The sequence below is a fragment of the Tribolium castaneum genome, chromosome 6 (genome assembly GCF_031307605.1).
Source record: "Tribolium castaneum strain GA2 chromosome 6, icTriCast1.1, whole genome shotgun sequence".
Taxonomy (NCBI): Eukaryota; Metazoa; Arthropoda; class Insecta; order Coleoptera; family Tenebrionidae; genus Tribolium; species Tribolium castaneum.
This window is the reverse complement of record NC_087399.1, coordinates 8,616,129-8,630,828: the sequence shown is the minus strand read 5'-3', so window position 1 is coordinate 8,630,828 and position 14,700 is coordinate 8,616,129. Positions and strand designations below refer to the sequence as shown.

General features: G+C 35.8%; 4 protein-coding genes and 1 non-coding gene across 5 annotated transcripts; 1 reads left to right on the top strand and 4 right to left on the bottom strand.

The window, feature by feature from the left end:
* Positions 1 to 32: 32 nt before the first annotated feature.
* Positions 33 to 1,333, bottom strand: LOC660374 (uncharacterized). The gene is made up of 6 exons (XM_008198344.3): positions 1,142 to 1,333; positions 931 to 1,090; positions 635 to 890; positions 478 to 588; positions 327 to 429; positions 33 to 283 (listed from the first exon to the last, which is right to left on the bottom strand). Exons 1-6 carry the CDS (start codon positions 1,305 to 1,307, stop codon positions 135 to 137), a joined length of 945 nt encoding a protein of 314 aa, XP_008196566.1. The 5' UTR covers positions 1,308 to 1,333; the 3' UTR covers positions 33 to 134.
* A 1,727-nt stretch (positions 1,334 to 3,060) lies between these two features.
* Positions 3,061 to 4,528, bottom strand: LOC660433 (enoyl-CoA hydratase, mitochondrial). Its single transcript, XM_966664.5, has 3 exons — positions 4,337 to 4,528; positions 3,594 to 3,922; positions 3,061 to 3,544 (listed from the first exon to the last, which is right to left on the bottom strand). The coding sequence occupies exons 1-3, from the start codon at positions 4,524 to 4,526 to the stop codon at positions 3,086 to 3,088; spliced, it is 978 nt and encodes a 325-aa protein (XP_971757.2). The 5' UTR covers positions 4,527 to 4,528; the 3' UTR covers positions 3,061 to 3,085.
* A 1,441-nt stretch (positions 4,529 to 5,969) lies between these two features.
* On the bottom strand, positions 5,970 to 6,041 carry TRNAG-UCC (transfer RNA glycine (anticodon UCC)). The gene has a single exon. It is a non-coding gene; the product is annotated as a tRNA-Gly (tRNA).
* A 647-nt stretch (positions 6,042 to 6,688) lies between these two features.
* On the bottom strand, positions 6,689 to 7,832 carry yellow-g2. Its single transcript, NM_001168310.1, is given in 1 exon segment — positions 6,689 to 7,832. A coding segment is annotated over 1 exon segment (1,140 nt). The 5' UTR covers positions 7,829 to 7,832.
* A 237-nt stretch (positions 7,833 to 8,069) lies between these two features.
* On the top strand, positions 8,070 to 9,232 carry yellow-g. Its single transcript, NM_001168309.1, is given in 1 exon segment — positions 8,070 to 9,232. A coding segment is annotated over 1 exon segment (1,119 nt). The 5' UTR covers positions 8,070 to 8,087; the 3' UTR covers positions 9,207 to 9,232.
* The last annotated feature ends 5,468 nt before the right edge of the window (positions 9,233 to 14,700 follow it).

The window sequence follows — 14,700 nt, the reverse complement described above, 5'->3', positions numbered from 1 at the left end:
AACTCGAATTGTGGGAATAAAAAATTAATAAATACGAAAACAACAAATTTTTTTTTATACCTACATTCTATGTTAATTATGATAAAACAAAAAATTATTATATAATTTATCTTAGTTAGGCAACCAGTTAAACCTCAATCGATTTCAAGTCTTTTAAAGTTGCCATAAAAGCCCAAATTTTCATCATTTTTCAGTTTTTCAGGTCTCAGTTTTTCATTGACTCGCAACTTGTCCAATTTGTCAAAACGTTCTTGGTATTCGGCTCGTTTCAACTTGCCCAATTCTACAAAAAAATAACAAAATCCTTGACTAAAAAAAACTTATACCTTGTAATTCACAAAGAGATTTCTCTTCGCCCCCGTAATCAGTTGGAATTTGTTCTTTTTCGAAACATTTAAGCAAAAAACTGCTATCTGCATAAATATGTATCTAAAAATACAATTATTATGTTTGTCACTTAAATAAATTACAACTTACCCTGTCGAACATTTTTGGTTTTATAAAGCCTTTAACCATCGTCACAATTTTTTCGACAAAAGGAGGGGCGTTAAAAACGTAGACTGCTTTAAGTCGCATCGAAAAAAGTCGCTAAAAACGCAATCAAACAAATATTTTGACCAAAAATTTGTGTTACCTCATATATTAAAATCAAAGTTTTGTACAAAATACTGGGCGTAAATTTTAACATCACATTAAACGAAAGACCTGCGGCATCAAGAATAAAGATATCGCCAAACGCTACATCTTCCGAAAGTCGAATTTCTTGACAATTCACCAAATGTGCAATCACTTTATTGAAATCAGTTTTTTCCAAGAGGTCTGTATTGCGTATTTTACTGAAAGACACTCGGTACATTTCTTTGGTGAGTTTGGGTAAAGCTACAACATGACTAATTTTTTTTTGGTAAAATTTCCAATTTTCCAAATTACATTGCATCCAGTATTTTTTTCATTTCGGGCAACTTGGGGTTACTTTCGTCGAAAACTTCAGGTAAAAGCGAACGCACGGTATAATACATATCGATTTTTTCTTTCGTCAACTCGATACTGCCCTTATTTAAGATGAGAAAATTTTCAATCATTTTATCGGCTAAAAAAATCGTGGGTGCAGTCTTGAACAGAATAAGTGCCAGAAAATTACCCATAATTTCCGGCAGGTAGGGCTGCGTTTTCATCCACTCTTTTAATACCAAAACGTCGATTTTTAGCGCTTTGACTGAAGGGTAATTGAGGGATTTGGCCACACGGTCCAAAACATCCTCCCCGACTTCAAACAAGACAACTTTTTGCGTGTTTGCACCTCTCATCTTCAAAAAACTACTAGTCGCGCGACTGGCAACTAGGTATTTGAAGAGAGCGGCCTCGAGTTAAGGTCGCGAAATGAGGAAAAATAAAATAATTCAAATTTTATCTATTAAAAAAATTTGTTTGACAATTAGACAATTACACCACTGAAAGTTGGATCTCACGCAATATATTATTATTGTAAACAAAATGCCTTGTAAGTAATAAAAAATAAAACAAGAACATCAATCATAAAACTATTCAAGAAGTAGTAAAAAAATTTGCTGTACATTTTTTTAAAACTAAAAATCAATAATCATCAGAAACGAGCGTTTGTTACAAAATAGTATTTTTTATTAATCAAGTGAATTTGTTCAAACTGCAAATACTTATTCAAAGTACTCGTACCAAAAAGCAAACGCTGATTTCTATGTGATTTGATTTCTGAGATAGAAAAAAGTTCTTGGCTGATTTTTTACTTTTTGTGTTTATCATCGTTCATCGTATAAAAACGCCTTGCAACATTAAACAGATACATATTAAAAAAAAATCACCATAACAAATTCGACAATAAATGAAATGCGATAAAATAAAAAAGAAAAGAGTAACAAATGAATACAGTTGCTAAGAAAAAAAACTCAAAAAATGTTGCTTGAATCAAAAATTCAATATAATTTTTATGTTTACCTGAACTTCGTGTATCACCATGCGAAAGTTCGATCATTTTGAGTTCAATTAAATAATTTTCAAAATGGCTGAGCTTCCGGAAGTACGAGAAATAGGCACCAGTTTTAAAATTTTAAACAGTAACCGCACATTTTTATTGTATTTTTTAATTCACTTTCTCAAACTGAGTAAAATTTACCCACGTTATTGGTACTTATCTGTCACAATTTTTGACATGTTTATGTTTTTGTTCAAATTTTCATGTGCAAGGGTTTATTTAAAATACTACAGCCCTTGAACCCCTTGCGATAAGTGAACAATTTTTGTGTATTCGATAACCGAGGGTTTGGGAGCCTTCTAAAATTTTCAAAATTGTCAACTGTCAAAATTCAAGGCTAATACGATTTTTTTAAAATGGTTATCAAAAAACTGCTATAATTCAGTTTTTTTAAGGTTGAACTGTACTGAATGAAAAAAATATTCGTAGTTCAAAAGTTATGAAAAAAATACCGCAACCTTATGATGGCCTTAGCAACAACCTATTTTGAAACAATTGATAGTGTCGACACTATTTAAACGATCGTTTAAAAATAAAATAAAAAAACTCTATTTTTGACCAATTTATTTTTTTATTAAAAAACTGTACTAACAATTTTTTTAAAGAATTTTTGGGGTATTCATGTTACTGTATTTTTTTCAATCCTAGTTTCTTAACGGCAACCGAAAGAACATCGACAATCCAAAGCTGAATTGTGATTTTAATTGTAGTAATTTTATGTATAGTGTTTTGGCGAAGAACTGATGAAGGCCGTCAGCCCCAAACCGGAATTCTGATCTAAATTAAAATTGTGAGAAATTTTATTTAACATCTTAAAAGATTGTTTCTATTCCATTGACGAATATCTTAACAGTTAACATTTAATAAAGAAGTCTGATGTTTTTTTATGTATTTTGATGTCTTAAAATTTTATGTTTGTTATTGTATGTAATTTTTTCTTTTCATTTGTCTTTTTTTGACCTCTTTTTTGTTAAGGCTCAGGGTACTAATGACTAATGACTTGTAATGACCCAACTGGCCTCTTTTTAAGGTGTGAAATAAGAAAACACAAATTTCAAACATTATGTATTAAAAAAATTATTCATTTGTGAAATTCGGGGCCCGTTTCTCAATAAAAGCAGTCATTCCTTCTTTGCGGTCTTTAGTAGCGAAGGTCCCGTGGAACATCCGTTTCTCGAAGTGGAGCCCCTCTCTGAGCGTCGTTTCGTACGCTGTATTGACCGACTCCTTGCACATTCCGTTAACTAGGTGCGAATTTTTCGCAATTTTCTCCGCTAGTTTGACCGTTTCGTCCATCAGTTTCTCAACCGGGAAGACTTTACTGACCAGACCCATCTTCTCGGCCTCGTGCGCCGGCACTTGATCCCCCGTGAGCACCATCTCCATAGCCTTGGACTTCCCCACAACCCTCGTCAACCTCTGGGTGCCCCCAGCCCCCGGAATGGTCCCAATCAAGATCTCCGGTTGCCCAAACTTGGCATTCTCGCCTGCGTAGATGATGTCGCACATCATGGCCAGCTCGCAACCGCCCCCCAGCTAGACAAAATAATTAACTTGTTTTTTTTTTATTTTTTGGGGGACTTACAGCGTAGCCGTTGACGGCAGCAATCACCGGCTTCACGCTCTCAGAGACGCGGTTCCAATGGGCCAAAAAGTTGCCCCGAACGCATTGCGAATAAGTGTTGTTTTGCATTTCTTTGATGTCGGCACCTGCAGCAAAGGCCTTTTCGCTACCGGTGATTATGATAGCCCCCACGTCGTTGTCCTTCTCAAACACGTCCAAAGCGTCGGCAACTTCCTGCATCAAGCCGTTGCAAAGGGCATTAAGGGCCTTTGGCCGGTTCAGAGTAATCACCCCCACATTGTTGCGGGCCCCAGCTTTGTGCGTTTTAATAAATTCGAAGTTTTTTTGAACTGAAACCAATTAGCATATTTAATTAGCGCTTGAAGGTTGCTACAATAATTGGCAAAAATCGAATCAAATTTTAAAATTTGCCCAATTTATTGATCCACCCCTGTATATGTGACGACTGTCACAGTGACAGTTGACGTTTTTTATAACCTTCAAGCTGTCATATCCTTATTGTTTTTCAAATAAACTCATTAAAAAATTACGAAATCTCATTAATGTCCAATTAAGTCCGCTATTATGTCCGTGACGTAGCTTGTGAGCGCCTCAAAATTCATAATCAAGTTGAAAAAATTAAATCATTGTTTACTTCCGAGTCCGTTCTATCTAATTATGCAAATCTGGGCCTTGATCTTTAATATTTGGGTAATTGGGTGAGAGCGGGCCCCGAATGAAGTTTTTCTAACCTCAAAACTCACCGCTGTAGAATTTGATGTTGGGGTTGTTAAGGAATGCCTTGTTGGAGGCGGGGGTGGAAATTCTGGAGACCACAAACCGAGCCAAACTTTTCGCTGCCATTGTCACTGTGTTAATAGATAAAAATTTGTTAAACCGGTTCAAAGTCTTTGCCTGTTTATCAGCAACCCGGTAAACAGCAAAGTTGGTCATAAATCGCTTCGAGTTTATCGTTTTTTGGTTTAATTGGAGCTGTTGTGATGGTTGATTGTAACTAAATATAGCAATTCATTGGGAGGTTTTACAGATTATGCCAATATCTTGTTTTTTATTGGATTATTTTAGTGTTGTGATAATTGTTACGTTAGGTTGTGATAAGAAGAGTTAGGAAATAGATGATTATGCAAAAGTTGAGACTTGTTTTATTTCCCTGTGTCTTGGGGTTTAGCCCTTATCACCCTAAGTAATCCTTTCATTGTCCTTGCAACTGTGCTTAAGGAAGTGAAAATAAGTCCCTTTGTTGGTGTTATCAACTTTAAATTAATAGATGAGAGGCAAAGGGTGACTCCCTTCATCAAAAGATAACACAAAATTAATTAAATAGCAATTAATTTGATAATCAAAACCGCGCGTTAGGCAACACAATATACACCACATTATTAATTTACTCAAAAATTGCATATTAAGCATCAGCAAAGTAAGCAAATATTTTACTACAGTTTGCAAAATGTTGTTTGAAGCCAGTTTCAACAATGCTTCAATTAGTTTCAGTATTAGTTTTGGTAATCCCAATTTTTGGTTGGGATTTGTCTTATTACAACATTTCTTCGGATTATTATGTCTCAAATGTTGCCGTTTATGGCAATCGAGCTTTTTTATCATTACCTCGAAGCTCTTGTCGTAATAATTTTACGCATCCTACTCTGGTTGAGGCGTCATGGTTTAACGAACAACCGATTTTCCCCAGGTATTGTTTTTATTTTTGAAATTTTTTTCAGTTAAATTTTCAGGAAAGATCCTTTTTTTCTCGATTTTCAAACGTGGAATAACTGTGATCATTTGCAAGACGTCGTGGCCATAGATATGGAAGCTTTGAGACCACGTTTGTGGGTTTTGGATAAGGGAAACTCGGAATGTTTACCAAAAATTGTAATTTACAATATTTTCCAAAAAATTAATTACACTTTGGACGCCCCTAAAGACGTTGGGAGCTTTAATTCTTTAGTCGTCGATGGACCAAGAGCATTCATCGGTTTAGACGACTCCAACACTTTACTGCTCTTTTCCTTGAACGAATTTAAGTGGTGGCAGATCAACTTAGAGGCGCCAAACACACTTTTGCCAGTCTCGACCAAATTTCTAGCGCTTGGACGCAAAAAACCGAAGTTATATCTCACAGGAGACGACGAACGAGCGATGTTTTCTCTAGACTTGACCGAACTTGAAAATTTTGATCAGGTTCCACTCCAATATTATCAAAAAAAAAACTCAACTTCCTGTTTTCAGGAAGAAGAAATTTTCAATGTTAATGTCACATTCTTGGGCGAAAAATTAGGCAATTCGACTTCTCTAGTTGCAGATTTCAAAAATGGGCTCAGTTACTACATACCACGGGATTATGTAGTAGTTCGATGGGACACAAGGTAAAAAAAAAGATGCGATGGCCGGGAATCGAACCCGGATCAACTGCTTGGAAGGCAACTATGCTGACCATTACACCACCATCGCACATACTTTTAAACTTTGATCACCCGTAATTCACATCCAAACGTCCTTAATTTATTTTCTTTCTTAAAATTCTATTATTAAAAGTTACTTGAACATTAAAATTAAAAATAATTGTGATTATTTAACAAAAACATTTGTTTCGGCTAAAATAACATTTTGATTAATGATTATTAACTATTCGAAGTGTCCCAGTTAACACCAGATCGGTTAATAAATTCTCCATTTAATAATTATGTACATTTGTTTGCTTTTAATGGGTTTACGCTTCGTTAGAAATTTTAATCTAATTTTAAATTTTCAATACTTCAGTAAATTTACTTGTGCGTATTATTGGTTGCATAACACCCATTTTTTTTCTTGTTTTATTTTTGTTCCAAGCTAGATTTATTTGATGTGCCCCCTGTTTCAGAAATCCCTCAATTGCCAAACATTATAACGTCTTAGCGCAGTCTTACGACCTCCTCCCTTACGTCTCCCAGCTCTATACGGGCCCCCAGAACTCAATCTGGGCCCTCGCCAACCCCAGCCCCCCTTATGAATGCCAGGAGTCGCCCCAACTCACCAAACGTTTAATAAAACTACTCAAATACAACATTCTTTTGTAATATCGCCTTTATTCAACAAAACAAGTTCAACAATAAAACCGTTTACGTATGCACGGGCAATGGGTTCTTGGGGTTAACACACCCTCCCATCAGAGTCACCCTTTGTGACGCCCCACAGCCTACCGTATTTTGGATAAAATCAGGGAAATTGCTCTCAAGGATCCTCATCCTTTCGCGTTTGAGATCAGGGATTGCGTGCGTGGACAAGTAACATTTTTTCGATTTGTAGACTAGGACCGGGAGACCTGGGGCAAGGGGGAGGTTGGCGTCCCAGCGGTACACTTCCGGTTTGCCTTCGTACCGGAAGAACACAGCGGTACCAAGATCAGTACCCAAGATAATGATTTTGCCGTCTTTAGACCCACTGTCCGTGATTTTACCCGCTGTGCATCCAGCTCTGAGATAATCAGTCCGGATTGAGAAAACTTTAGGTGATGAGAGGTAGGAGAAGATGATGAAGTTGTTCCCACACCCTTTCTGGATCAGGGCAATGTAGAGAACGTCGCGTTTGCCATTCCCGACCACAGCCTTCGGGAGCACCACCCTGTAGCCCCTGTTTCCAGCAACATCAAACACTAGAATGGATCTAGTCGCCGCGTCGCTGACGTAAGCATAGGGGCGTCCATCGGGGGCGTATTCCACGGCGATGTATTGCAAGCGGGAGGCCTGGGCCACCAATCCCGACAAGTCCAGCGTCTTGACGACCTTTCCGGTTCGCAGAGAGATCGCGACGACTTTAGGGGGACAGCGCCTGATTGGCGTCTCGAGAGTGTTGACCACACCCACGTCCAACACCCAGAGGACCTCATTGGCGTCGGCGAAAATGTCAACGACTGATTGGAGCGCGTTGCAGTTGCCCTCCTCCTGGGTGGACCAGCATGGGAAGGGCGTCAGAGTCGCCTCGCAGCCTTTGTGCTTCAGGGAGAGTTTGGCCAAAGTGGCGGGAACTCCGGGCTTGTAGCGGGGCAGGGCCACGATGACGTCGTCTTTGTAGATCTGGGCGCGGGTCGCAATGGTGTTCTTCTGGATGAAGCGGCCCGAAGAGCGGTAGATGGACTTGGTGGCGCCGTTCGGCCACTCGAAGTTGCCGCCGGTCCATTCGACAGGACGTACGATCTCCTTGTCGCAACTTGCCGAAATGGCGGCGATTAGAGTGCACAAAATGGCGACTTGTCGAAGCATGCTTGATCGATTGATTGATTGGAGCGAATGATGGAGGGCCTTAACTTTTGGCGGCTTTTATCCAACCTGAGGTCAAGCCAGACGTGCCACAGGTGAGGTCGTTGACTCAAACCTGAATCAACAATTTTGCAATCATGGCCGAACTAAACAAACACACCGACATGACCAAAACCAAAACAAACACTCGGGTATAAAGCACGGGAGCCGCTTCAGACGTTATTCACTCATCTTCTCGTCCAACAACAAGTCCAAGTAAGAAATGTGGCAAATTCTGGTGCTTTTGGCGGTTTTTGCCGAGGTCCACTGCGACTGCAACAAGAACCTGATCCCGGACTTGAGCTACAAGCTCAGTGGCACCAACTTGGCGTTCCCATGCGAGGCCACCAAGAACATCTATCTCCAGACCGGACGTTACGTCCCGAAGAACGTGATCGGGACCCGAATGCAGATCTTCAAAGAAGACGCAATTGTGGCCCTTCCTCGGTTCAAGCACGGCGTCCCTTTCACCCTTGCTAAGTTCAACCTGAAGCAGCGTGGGTGCCATGCGACCCTCCAGCCCTTCCCATGCTGGGCCATCCAGGAGGAGGGTAACTGTGACGCCTTGCAGAACGTGGTGGACATCTTCCTGGACCCCCTGGACATCCTCTGGGCTCTGGATTTGGGCATTTGCAACACTTTGGAGCAACCGGTGAGGAGATGCCCTCCCAAGATCGTCGGGATCAACGCTGCCACCGGCCAAGTGATCAAAACCGTGGACCTTTCGCCCTTCATGACCCCACAAAGTCGCTTCCAGTACATGATTGTTGACTACTCCAAGGACGGCAAGGCTTGGGTTTACGCTAGCGATGCTGGTGCTGGCGGTATCCTGGTTTACGATGTTTTCGGCGGGAAGGGCTACAGGGTGGTGTTACCGGCTGCGGCAAGTGCCGGTGGTAACAAAGACGTGCTCTACATTGCCCTCGCCCGGAAATCCTGCGGGAACGTGCTCTACTTCACCTACTTGTCCTCGCCCAGACTTTTCAGTATCAAGGTTTGCTACTTGCAGAGCGGGCAGGCTAATGGGGCGATTGTCGACGTTGGGGCGAAGCCTCCCGGCACCAGGATCGTGCTTTTGGGGACTGATAACGGCGCCGCGATCTTCTTCAGGTACAAGGGAGAGTCGGATATTTACATTTGGAACACGGATACTGCCTTCAAGCCGGAGAATTTCCTCTTGGTGCAAAAGGGTGGGGAATGTCGGTTGTCGACTCAGGTGGTGCCAGGGTATAAGAGGCTTATGTGGGCTATTGAGAGCAATTTCCATGATTATATTTGCAATACTGTGGGCTGTTTGGGGGCGAGCATGGCTGTGCACCCGCTTATCAAAACGTGCGATTGAAGTTGTTGAAAAATTTGCTGTGATTGGTTATTAAATCGTTGAATGATTAAATTGAGTTTTATTTTTACTTTCCGAGCTCGAGGCAACGGAAGTGCGTATGCACGTACGATATTACCGTTGCTGCAAAATCCTTCAATTTCTCCCAAAATTTTCCCAAATTTTTTAGTTCGGATTTGCTTTTGAAATTTTGTTTTATTTTTTTTATTTTTGCTTGATCTCCGTGTTCGGAGTAGTTATTTGCCAATAACACTGAAACGGAATCCAAGTATCCAAGAGTGGCAAGAACAATCGAGTTATAATAATCACTGATGACATGAAAATTAATAAGATTGTTTAAAGTTTTTCGACGTTAATTAAGTTTTGGTAAAGTTTTACTACTTTTAGGTACGCACACAGGGTCATAAAAAATGCCATTCTTTTTATATTTTGTTAATTTTTCAAACATTCGTAAAATGTTATGTTATCCAAAGGTTTGAATAGACATTTTCAAAAAAGTAGATTTGCTTGAAATAGTCTACGTCATTTTTAAACTTTTATTATAGTTTTACCAATATTTTTATTTAAAGGTCATTTGTTAATTATTAACAATTATGTTATTAATTGTGATATATCGATTTAAACCTACGTCATAATTTAGATAATTTTGCGATAATTACTCTGATATAGTTTTTTGCAAGGAAAACCTACATAGTGTCATCGTGGTGACTGCTTAAGAAAAGAGAAAATTTGGATTTTTGAAAAATCTGAAACATATTTTTCTGGATAACTGTGGGTCTTACGGGAAAATTAAAAAAACCGTCAAAACCTGCTTGTAGTAATCTATTGAAAGATCAAAACTCGGAGTTGATCGGTTTTATAGTTTCAGCTGGAAAAATGTTTCAATTTCTCTTTTTGAAATAAGAATTTTTTTAAACACATCGCAATTAGTAGCCTACTGTGCACAATTAGTGCACAGGTGAATTTCCCGGAGAATTTTTATTCTGGGGGCTCTAGATTAGTTACAGGTACTCGAAGTATTCATGTCCTTATTTGTTTAATGTCCGAGTCCAGAAACGCTTTTGTCGTAGAGCATCATGTACAGCCTGGTCCAAAATTACGGTTTTTGTTGACAATACTGAACTTAAATTTTAAAGGATACCAAAATGTACAATCCAATAAAAATATTTTCAAATCTGTTGTCTACAGACACAATCTTTCTGGATGAATCTGTATTTTTTAAGCAGAAATTCCAGTAATACGCTTTTTAACTCGACGGAACGTTTTGTGAACTTTAAGATTCGTATGACTATTATTTTTTATGTTAAATAAATAAAAGCAAAGTAAGACCTTAGATAGTGTTTTTTATTATTATTTTATTTTAATTTTAAATTTGCTCAAAACCAAAAAAAAATTACGAAAAATAGAATTGATTTGCCTCATTTCAAATTTGCACGTTTTTTGAGCTACAAACTCTACATGAGAATATTAATTGATGAAATAGATCAAAAAATAAGTATTTCTTCCTTGTCTGAATTTTGGTGTAAAAAATGAGCATCTGCTGTAAAATACTATTTTATATTTTTTTAAATGTATACTATGTGATTTTTTTCAGAATTTTTGCAAAATTCCTTATAATTAATATTAATTAATTAACTTTATTAATTTTAAACAATATGAACATATTATAATTTAAGCAATTTTTTTATTTCTAGTGTTATTCAAAAACAAAATATGTTTCAATAATGTTTTAAGCTAAAAAAATTTAAGAAAATTGTTAGCCCCAAAATTATTTTTATATTTTTTATTTTATTAATTATTTTATTCGGGCTTGCGATTTTAATTTATCGTTAAATAAAAAAGTTAAAATCATCAGATGTTTTAGAATGAATGATAATAATTGTTTGCAGCAACTTAATGTTATTAGGCAAATTTTGAAAAAATACAAGGAAGAGATACCTAAAGTATTTAATAGCAAACTCTAAATTGTGAGATTAACTGATTACTATATTATATTATTATGATTATAAATTTTTAAGATTTGTAAACCGCAACGCAAATCGGTGTTCAAATTTGGGGAAATTTTGAGGAATTCAGAAGAAATTAAATAAAATTTCCAAAAAGTCAGAGAAAAAACTTGAGATGTAATACAATATTCAAAATTAGGTTTCAGCCAGGACCGGACGATTTAACTTGTATTTAAAAGAAAATTAATAAATAAATTAATAATAATATAAATAATAATAATAATAGTAATAGTAATAATAATAATAATAACAATAATAAATTGATTATTTATTATTAATATTATTGCGGAGGCGAACCTACTACGCAACATAATCAATTATTTAAAAGATGTTCCTGAAAGAGGATGATTTGGATAGTTTTAAACGAAAAACTAATAGGCAATATCAAAAAAAATGCCTAATATTTCAGTCAATTTTAAGTGATATCCGGATAGATTTTAGTGAAATAAGGCAAAAAACCGTCCTTTTAGTCCTGAGTTGCAATACTTCAGCAAATTCTGATTACTTATGTTTGTTTTTGAATTAAAAATTCCTGATTTTTGAATATTTCAAGCTCAATTTTTAGAATGAATTGCGATATTTCAGTAAATTCTAAGCAATTTAATCCGTTTTTAAATCGGAACCTGTTTGTTTTAAAACATGTCCAAACAAGAAAAAAATCGTCCTTTTAGGTCTAAACTATTTTATTTCAGCTAGGATTTTTAAGAGATTTTTTCTCAACGGGACTGAATTGAGTTATTATAGCCAATTAGCTTGTTTTTTGAACCTGATGAAATTCATTTGTTTGAAGAGATTTTGCAAAAATAAGTCAAAACATCATTAATTATTCTCTGAGTGTTGGTATTTGACCCAAATCCGAGTGATTATTATTTTTAATTGAACCGTAGTTATTCAATTCCCTTCCTTTTATTTTCGATTTTAATTTTTAATTTGCCCCAAACGATAAAAAATGAGCGAAAGTGTTGAGGGTCAACTGAACTGCCTCAACTAAAACACGTTTTGATTGTTGTAATAATAAAATTTTAACATTGAAATTAGAAAGACAAAGCAATGGTAACACCTAATTAATAATTAATAAGCAATAACTTCGATATCTCTTTGGGTAAATAGACGAAACCACATTTGTATCGTAATGTGTCGTAAAAAATCACCAAAACTTTCGAATATCTATTTACATCAGATGTAATAATCACACAATGGGTGACCTAATTGAAGGGATTTTTTCCCAACCCGTTCACTTCTCGTGCGTAATAGGTGGAAATCGATCAAATGACACGCCCAGCCCATTGAGACAATAGCGATAAAGCAAAAATTGTCTCCGGCTTTCTTAACTCCTCCCTTTTACGCGTACGATATTTGTTCGTTGCAATTGAATTATTTTTGCAATTATAATTTGATCGAAAAGTTCCAAATCATGTGGATCTGTGCCAGTGAACGTGCAGAAAAACAAATCGATTATCAAATTACTTATAATTCAAATCGCACTTTGATTTTTCCACAGGTTCAAATTAACCGCTCTAATTAGAATTGTATGAAGGCACAAAATTGCTTAATCCGATTATAACTAAATTTAATTTGTTTTTAAAAAATTCCACACTTTGGCATACCTTTCATTACGCATTTAATTTGTTACACTTGCGTTCATTTCTTCAATTTGTTCGATTTGTGTCACATGGTGTATTAGATTGTTGGTGATAATTATGTTATTTTGGTAATTTATCATAGCACAATGACGTATTGTGACATTTGAAAATGAGACGTTTTTAATATCACTGTTAATTAATTAACTTCCTCGAGAAATTTACATGACAGCAAGTAAAAGTTGCTGTTTCTTAATGTTGCACGTTACGAGCGATGATAATGAGAATATTTAAATTAGCACAGTATACAATTTTGGCAACCTACAAGTGCGCAGACAACACGTATTAATTCATTAAAAATAACCACAATTAGCTTAGTGGACTTAACACAGTTAAAATGACTTGACTATAAATTTTCGTTTAGGATGCGAATGATTGGTATATTTTTGTTATTTGACATTTGTTTTTTTAATTTTGTTGCCAGCTTGGCATCTATTTTGAAATCATATTTTGGCTGTCTTGATTACAAAATTCAAAAGTTACATTTTGATTAATTATCTTTCTCAGAATTCGTAACATTTTATTGTTCACTACGACTAAACAGTTTTCAGCTTTAAATGTAGAATGCTTGCTTTTAAACATGCAAATATTTTCAATATGCATCAGGTAAATAAATTAATAATAACTTTCCAAATTTTTAATTACATACAATTTAAGACAATTTGAATAATGTGTAATATACCCTAAAAACAATTTATATTTTGAATCTTAAATACCTATTCAAATTTAAGCAAACTGTAAATTAATCAAATCCACACTGTACAGAAATGGATGTTCATCATGTCACCTACAAAATTTTAACGTAATGTGCCGCTTAATTTAAATGTGAATTCTGTCAAAGTGAAAGATTCCGTTAAAATAATGCAAAAAGCTTTCTTATATAGAAACGCAAAAGTACACAACAACAAAAATCACCGAAATATGAACAAAAATCAAGACAAACTTTGCCAAAAAGTGCAAAAAAATTGACACGGATGACATTATGTAGAAGGCTTGAAAACTACAATAGTTATTTGAACGAGGCGGCATGTTGATTGAATTCCATAGTCGACTTGATGTACAACCATTTTTAAACATTCTGTATAATCAGTAAGACGAGTCAAATTTTTGGAATTTAATCTAATCTAAACTAATAATTTTTAAGCCAAAAACTCACTCACAGAAAATAACCAGCCAAATTTGTGTTAACCTACTTCATCAGACTTTTAAGGAAACTCGTTCATTTTTCAAAAAAGGCAAGCGACGTGGATTTTTTGTATCAATTTTGTTATTTAATTTATTGGAATCAGAGGAATGTGTTTCAAACAGAAACTCACTGATGTTAAAATCATTAATTTACCGATACAGAGGCCAAAAGGTCGTCGTTTTAAAACCAATCAATTAAACTTGCTTTTGGGGCAAAAATTTATTTATTTTAAGAGATTTTTCTGCACTTGGCTTACAACACTTGTTTCAAAAAATCTACTGAATATTTCAGTTAATTTGGAAAAATTATGCTTAGTTTTAAGCCAAAACCTTTGTTATTTCCGGAGTTACGATACTTAATTGGCACAAATTTATTTATACAGGGTGTGTTAATATTAACAGGTAACAGAGCTTAACAAAAAAACATTTTGTCTGTTTGTTATTTTTAAATAGGAATTTTGCAAAATGTTATATATTATAAAAAAGTCATTGTACCTACTTGATGAAATTTAGTACGTGGTCAAAATAAACCAATTTCAAATTTTTTTTGTTAAGGTTGATTAAAAACCTGTATTATTAATTATCCAACTTTTTAAAAAGATTTTTAACAAAACAAGAATTCGTCGTTTTAGGTCCAAACTGCGCCAATTTTGTGGGTTTTAATAG